Source organism: Apostichopus japonicus, chromosome 21, assembly GCF_037975245.1.
Source record: "Apostichopus japonicus isolate 1M-3 chromosome 21, ASM3797524v1, whole genome shotgun sequence".
Lineage (NCBI taxonomy): Eukaryota > Metazoa > Echinodermata > Holothuroidea > Aspidochirotida > Stichopodidae > Apostichopus > Apostichopus japonicus.
In genome coordinates this window covers 2990215-2997953 of record NC_092581.1, presented here as the reverse complement: position 1 = coordinate 2997953, position 7739 = coordinate 2990215, and the positions used below count along the sequence as shown (strand labels likewise).

The 7739-nt window shown below is 39.7% G+C and overlaps 1 protein-coding gene across 6 annotated transcripts in view; it reads left to right on the top strand.

Annotated features, from left to right (window-relative positions):
- LOC139962416 (uncharacterized) overlaps positions 1-7739 on the top strand; it is a 37911-nt gene that overhangs the window by 13288 nt on the left and 16884 nt on the right. For 3 of the 6 annotated variants that reach the window (XM_071962343.1, XM_071962345.1, XM_071962344.1), the window contains 2 exons: positions 6570-6752; positions 7406-7465. In XM_071962343.1, the coding sequence (XP_071818444.1) occupies positions 6570-6752; positions 7406-7465 (243 nt within the window). Of the gene's footprint in view, positions 1-1082; positions 1241-1640; positions 1844-6569; positions 6753-7405; positions 7466-7739 lie in introns of those variants that run through there. The other 3 variants (XM_071962342.1, XM_071962341.1, XM_071962346.1) reach the window with 2 other exon arrangements.

Genomic DNA, 7739 nt, shown 5'->3' with positions numbered 1-7739 from the left:
TCATAACTCAAATGACATTCTAAGGCTCAAATCTCCTTACAGACTGATTGGATGAAATCGACACCTAGTGAAATCGACAAATGTCAAAGTAAATTGACATACAGTATGTCAGTTCCTCGTGCTCTCTTTGGACGACCAGTGTTACATGTTGTTTTCTAGCGCTCTGGGTGGAAGAAATCGACATATGTCACATTAAATTGACATAGCCTAAGTTTCTCGTGCTCTTATTGGACGATCATTGTCACATGTCATTTTAAAGTGCTCTGATTGGAAGAAGTATGTGAAAGAAATCGACATATGTCGAATTGTATTGACTTATGTCAACTTTCGTGCTATGATTAAATTATATATACATATTCATATGCCCAGAATCCAAGCAGTTGAAATTAGAATAGCTAAACGTTATGTTCACAACGTTCTTTTCATCAAGATTTGCATAAATTGGAAACCATGACCTTGGAAGAACCAGAAAAATGAACAGCAGTATATATTGATATGGATTTTAATTGGTTGTGCATAAGTATATCACTATCTTTGCAAGCCTTAGATGACCTGTCCGGACAGCTTTACTCTGTGTATATAGACTCCCTGCTTATAGCTAGGCTTGTATAGTCATTCACATTTGTCGATTTCATCCAATCAGCGCTAGACACAATATGTGACACTGGTCGTCCAATGAGAGCACGAGAAACCGACATATGTTTATAGCTCCATGATTCGACATATATGTCGATTTCAGTAACACACTAATCGCATCATAGAACTTTTCATTGTTTTCTGGGTGAGGGAAGATCCCCTTTTTGAGAACTTGATTTCAATCACGTCAGACCAGCCAATCCTGTCCTTTGTAAAATTCACATATGCCCCTAACTGAATCTGTTGAGGAAAATTTTGAAGACCCCCCTTCAGCCTACGCCTTATATTCCTAATACTTCCCTGTCGTGATCCTCCTCCTCCCCGTCCACCTCACCCCGCCCCCTCCCCCATCCAGTGCGGCAAATTATTCACATATGAGTACTATGAAGCTACTAGGAAAATGTCAGGCTTAAGTAAAAAAAAAACAGTCAATGCCGATCTGTGTATGAATAATGACCTTTGTGTGATAAATGAGCGTCCTTTGTTTAATGTTGGGAATCCCCGTCTGAACATGCTTACGTGGATTCGCTGCAGCAGAACACGGGGAGGGCGAGCTACGATCATGGCACCGAGAATAAAGGGGTCCAAATCATTGCGGTTATTGGTAAAGTATTCGAAGATATCAGTCTCCAAATTACCATTTTAATACAGTCGCAAAGAAGCCAACTTAGCTTCTCTCAACTTATCGTAGAAATGTTCATTTAATCGCCAATTGCTTCAAGTTCTTTGTCAGGGTTATTTTATTATTTATATTGGGCATGGCATCAAAGTTGAATAGTAACTTCTGAAAATATCGATTGTAATTATTACGCTTCTTTACGGGAGTGATTAAAGGTCCATCGAAGGGTAGTTGAGTGTTTCCAACTGGCAGGTTAGAGGCAATAATCTAGTTAAATCGTGTATAGAAACTTTTTCTTACTTGAAATATAAATGCCATTGTAAGTAGTAAGAGTCAATGTAGCGGAACGGGTACATAATTTAAAAGGAATCGGCGGGAAACAACTGACACGGCTCTACAGGCTGCAGTAGGCAAACCACACGAGTGCACGTCAGTATCGACAAGCCAGGTTAATATGTACACCGATTTTACAGTTATAATCAGAATAATCTCAAAGATGTAACAGCCCAGCCTTGTAAATTATGCATAGCATTCACTGTTAGACAGGGCTTGAACAAACGAAGGAAAATTCCAGTGACACTTGCCTTGGTAAGAACTCTACATACAACTTGTTACAACAATCCTCAAGCTAGGCTACGATTTTTTAGCTTATGCCAGCCTGGGCTTGGTACAGTGCTACTTTGGGCTAGCATTGTCATGTTAGTGGTACCGAGAGCCTAGGCTTAGCTAGTAATGAATAAAAACAATGCTTAACACATTGATAAAAGGTTACAACTGTTGTCCTTGTAAGGTAAATGTATTGTTAATAATGTTACCTGACCTAGCAAAGTAGGCATATATCGTCTAACATGCTCCAAATTTTTCAGGCTCATACAAGGCCTTGGCTACTAATATAAAGTAATAATAGATCTAGCTTAAAGGGTGTGAAGACTCGCGCAAAAAGAAACGTCTAATGCCGGTAATCTGACCTAGTTTTGAATGAGGTGCAACAGATGTGTTAGACACCACAGCTTGCTACTGTCGGTAAGTAGACACTAGTGTACAGTCAGTACATACAGCTGCAGTCAATACCCACAGCAAACGATACAGTGATGGACATCTCAGGTCCAGCTAAAGATAACAAGGTATCACGTTTCATTACGGTCTGCATTTTGTAGCGACACTAACAAAACGTCACTTGCAAGCAACAGAAAGTTAACTTTTTCAGATGGCCGCACTCGGTTTGGGGCGAGTCTTCAATGCGTTTAAAGTTATATAAATATCCCATTGACTCTGAGTAAAGTTTTATTTAAATGCAGCTGAAGTTGTTATTGACGTAGAATATGAAGGAGATTTTAACAAACAATGACAAGGTTGAAAATTAAGTTGTATCCAAAAAGGGAGTTAATGTAACCTAGGCTAGGCCTAGTATGAGTATAGTTTATGAAATGGGACTTAGGAGGCAACATTATGATGGCTTTAACTTATATTTATTCTGTTAAGTGAACGAAATGACTGCAGGTTGCCACAAATTGGTCCATTTAAAATCTTATAGATTGTGTCGTTGTACATAGACAAGTCGTTGTCTAGAACTACTGTAGGCATATGACACTAGTTACTAAACCATGTTTCTACTTTTGCTGCGACACAAAATTGTTCTTCCTTCAGTTTTCCCCATATGTGTCTCTAGTGTGCCCCAATGTCTGGCTACTTTCTTAATTACTGTGAGAAGTGAGGTTAGTTCATTTTCAATAGCATTACATTGCTGTTTTGTTACTGCAAAGTTGTGCGTGTTGCCAGGACATACATGATCATGTACTCCATGATCCTTAATGATAAATATACATTCAGTAAACAAAATTTGCAATAAATTTTGCAAATGTGAGGCACAAGTGTAATCGATTGCAAACTGTTTACTCGACATTATATTACGGACAGACTTCAGTGCTATATATTTCAGTGTTAAAGATGGAAAATCCAGTAAACTATCGCTACATGTATAATTTGTGGGATAGAAGGTCACTTTGTGTGTTTGAACTACTCGTACTTGTAATCTTCCATAGAAACCCCGTACTCATTCTCGGCCTTGTGGAAGTACTCGGAGCAATTTGAAAAAGTATAGGAACTGACTAGTGCAAAATTATGTACTATTCATTTTAAGAGCCTGGTACTCATACCCAGGGTTTTGCTACTTGTACTAATATGCTGGTTGTACTTATCTGAACAGGTCTGAATAAGTCTGAACAGGAGAGAAACAGTTTCAATTGAAATCAGAATTATCTGGTTTTCGGTACTTCATCGATTGTTTTGTTTAATATTAAAGGGTCACATGCAGTATATAAGGGCAACTGGCTGCTTCAAGTGGTTTTTAAACGCATTGAAGACTCGCCCCAAACCGCGTGCAGCGCTCTGAACAAGGTTAACTTTCTGTTGCTTGCAAATGACGTTTCTTCTTGTCGCTACAAAATGCAGACAGTAATGAAACGTGATACCTTGTTATCTTTTATCTAGACCTGAGATGTCCACGCTGCTATGTACACTGTAGTTGTGGGTATTGACTGTAGCTGTATGTATTGACTGTACACTAGTGTATAATTACCAACGGTAGCAAGCTGTGTGTGTATTTTCTGGGTTCGATGGTGGTGTCTAACACTTCTGTTACACCATATTCGAAACTAGGTCAGATTACCGGCATGAGACTTTTCTTTGTGCGCACCCTTTAAGTAATTCTGCTATGTCAGTCTTGCTGACTATATTGTGGAGAAGAGATAAGTCAGAAAACTGCCTGAGTGGTTATAAGTCCTGGAGTGTTTGGTCTGGTGACAATTAGAAAGCCCAGGGAAATACAGTATGAGATTTGTATTGTCCGATTTTCATTTAATATAATTTTAAAGGAAAAAAATATTTTAAAAATGGGGCTTGGTGACATAATTGGCTGGGGGTCTGACCTGTCTCTTGATGCCACTAGGCTGCAATAGTCTGTGTTATAGAGCTGTTTGACATGATACCATACACAACATGAAAGTGAACACGCAGGATAAGTAACTAGCTTGGTGTTGTGTGTCAGATTGGATCTACAAATAATTATTGTGTACTTGTGTTATAAACAGCTCAGTAAGTTGAACAGCCTCTACCTTGTGAGGTCTATCTAAATTAACAGAGAACCTTGAACCTTGCCCTGTTTGCCCATTGTTTTTTCTTTTTCCAGTCACCAATTACCCTGCAGTTTATCACCTTGCTAATCAGATTAAATTTAACGTTTTAAAGGGTGCAGTATGCACCATGTAATGTACCTACAGTACTTGTAGGGGTGTAGTCTCAATCACGGTCACAGCTTGGTAGTGGGGGATGTGGGATGTGGGGGGGGGGGGAGAAGTGGGAGATACAATCAGGGGCCTATTTGTTAGGGAAGGGTGCAACTAGTTGTTTGCACCTGTAATAAGTAAATGCAGACCCAGGTAGCAGACAGTCAAAATATTTTTAAAAATGAACACTTAAAAAAAAATTGGAAGCATGTATAATATTGGATCATATCTCTTTCTTGGAATCTCCTGCTCATGAATTCATACAGACTGTTTTGACCAATTTTTTTTCAAGAAAGAAGTGCTGGATGGCAGGTTCCCATTTGAGTCATAAAAAATGAGCGGCAGAAAAGGGTAGTGTGGCGGGCCTGCCCAGCTCCGCAATCTGTGTTTCCAACCCTGTTTTAGAACAGATTATTGTAAACTAAAATTTGTTCTTTGTACAAATTGTGCAGAGTAAAATTTGTACAAACTCAGAATGCTTCACAAAGATCTAGCTGTAAGAGTAATGCAGTGTGTGAGCCATGCGAAATCAATAAATATACCATAACAGCTTCATACCCCCTCACTGTATATATGGTAGCATACGCCCATTAAAAGCCCCATTGACTTACACCCTAAATCACAAAAGTAATGAGGTCTCTAAGTCTAGATAAAAGTCGGCCTATCGTGGCACCATCAATTTTCCGTACCATGATCTCGCAGATTTTTTTGCTATCAGAGCCTGAAGTTTTTGCCACTTGTAAACAAACCTCTTCGCTCAGTAGTACACAATTTTCGTACACTGCTCCTGGGAAGCCTAAAGGGGTCTAAAATTGCCTCATTTGAGCCAAGTTTGTCACCACATGTACTTCCATTCATGCTCTTCAACATTCAAGCCACAAAAAAACTAGATCCTGATTGATAACAGCTCAAAAAAGATGTTCTCCTGCTGCTTTTTGACACTTTTCCTGAAGGAGAACAATCGGGCGGATGGATATAGACTCTAATAGGAGTATGCCAGCATATGCACAGTGGCGGAGCGTCCATACAGTCAGGGGGGGGCGGATGCCCCCCCTGACGGACTCAAATGGACTGCTGGCCCCCTTTTCAGCTTTTTACCACTTTTTACTTATTCGTGATTATTGACTTTTTTATTGCACTTTCATCTACCTATTGACATTTGTCACATTTTGTTGGCGATGACACCTACCTGTATATTCTTCGTTTATCTGCAAATTATCCAGGCCTGGAAAGGGTAATTTCCGGCGATCTAGGGAGTATCTTTGCTCAAAAAATGTATGTATGCTCCGCGCTAACCCGTGGTGGCGCTCCGCTTAGATAGTGTCGAAAGCGCCCCTACAGACTATTCTGGACCCCCCTGACCAATACCCCTAGCTCCGCCAGTGCATATGCACATGGCTTATTAGATTATAGGATGGGTACTATCCCTGCATTTACCAAACTGTGGGGTTGTGAAGAGAAGGGGAGGTGGGTGTAGGGGGTTGGATACGGTTGTTCTGCACTTTTGTAGAAATTTGATTTGCAAAAACATGATTTATAAAGGGAAACAGGGTCTACTTAGGTGACATAGAATGGTGGTCACTTGGTGCCTGACACAGTTTTGAGGTTATTTGCCCAAAATTGGTACGTATTTTTAGGACAATTTGAATAACTTGCAAAGTGCAGGGCACATTGCACGGTATATATACTGCATATTAATTTGAATCTATAAAAAGTACTATAAAAGTAATATATCCAAATCAGAGGACCACTCAGGCTCTGAATTATAAGTTAAAAACAACGAAAGGATAAAAAAATATTATGAAAATAGAATATGAATAATTACCAATTACGATGATTGCTAAAAACACAACATGTGACTTTAACAATACAACATATGAGTATCAAAATAAAAAACAAAGTTTGTTCAAACGATTAATTATGGTCCAGTTTGGTGCTTGTCTGTGCGCCATCTTTCACCATTGTTGACAATATATGTTCTCCCATCACCTGTTTGAAATTGATAATTTTTCTCATTATTTCTTCGTCAGCCTTCGTTAGGGCACCTCTCGGAGGGTATGTTGAGTAAACTTACTTCTCCGTATGTCCTGTGCCCGCTTGTTCTCAGTGGAATCATCCTGGGTATCTTCTGTTTTAGAAATGGACGGACGAAGAAATTACGGAGAGGACACCTTCAACCAGAGACGCCAGTCCGGTATAATCTAAAGAATATGGTAGGTTTCCATGTTTTTTTTTCTTTTGGGCTGTTTGAGAAGTTTACTGTTCAGGAAATATATCCCAGCGACCCAGCCTAAGGTTGTACATGGAAAGGACTGTACGACGAAACAATCTGTTTAAACTGTCTTGTTCTGTAGTACTACAAATACTAACAGGTGATTTTCAGATACTGCAATTGGATAATTTTTTAAGTTGCACGAACGCCAGATATTCTAGTTCAGCTCTGACCATAGAACTCACATTGCAATTAAATGTTGTATATAGTAGACCGTTTCATGAAATCAGATCATAGAAGGGTAACCCAAGCCTGGTAAATACAGAGCAGAGGGTAGGGTAAGTGGGGGAAGAACAAGGGGTGGGGGGTGGGGGGGCAGGATGTATTCTTGTGATGAGGGCATTGTTCTGGTGCATTTCATTATCATAGGTTTTGTTGTCGTCTTATGTCACTATTAGAACTTTCATAATGAAGTGGAAAGGATGGGGTGAGGGCGGGGGGGGGAAGGGGAGGATGATGTGTTGGAGGGGGGGGTTGAAGGATACTTGGGAAGTGTCTAGTATCTAGGTTAGTCATTAAAATAGTTAATCTTGTCGAGTCCGTCTCATGGTAGGGAGCTTTAATAGAATTTCCTGCTACATTTGTTTTCTTCAGAAACATATGCCAAGACTCAGTGGGTTGACATTGAGACTGTCTGCCAAGATCTGTACTTCCGTAAGTACCCGATTTTTTATTTCAGTGGATGTATTTGGGATATAGTGGACGACATTCTGTAGTAACCTTATTAGAAAGACATTCTGAGAATCCATTTTAATACCGTGTGATCAATGTCTGCAATATATATACGTAAGGGAAGACATCAGTGTTGCCCACAAATGTGTAACTCCTCGGCAGAAGTTGCTATTAAGACTAGTCAATCAGAGAAATTGAACGCATCTTAATCATTCCCCAGAAATTGTTGAATGAGTCGTCTTGGCGAGGGCAACTG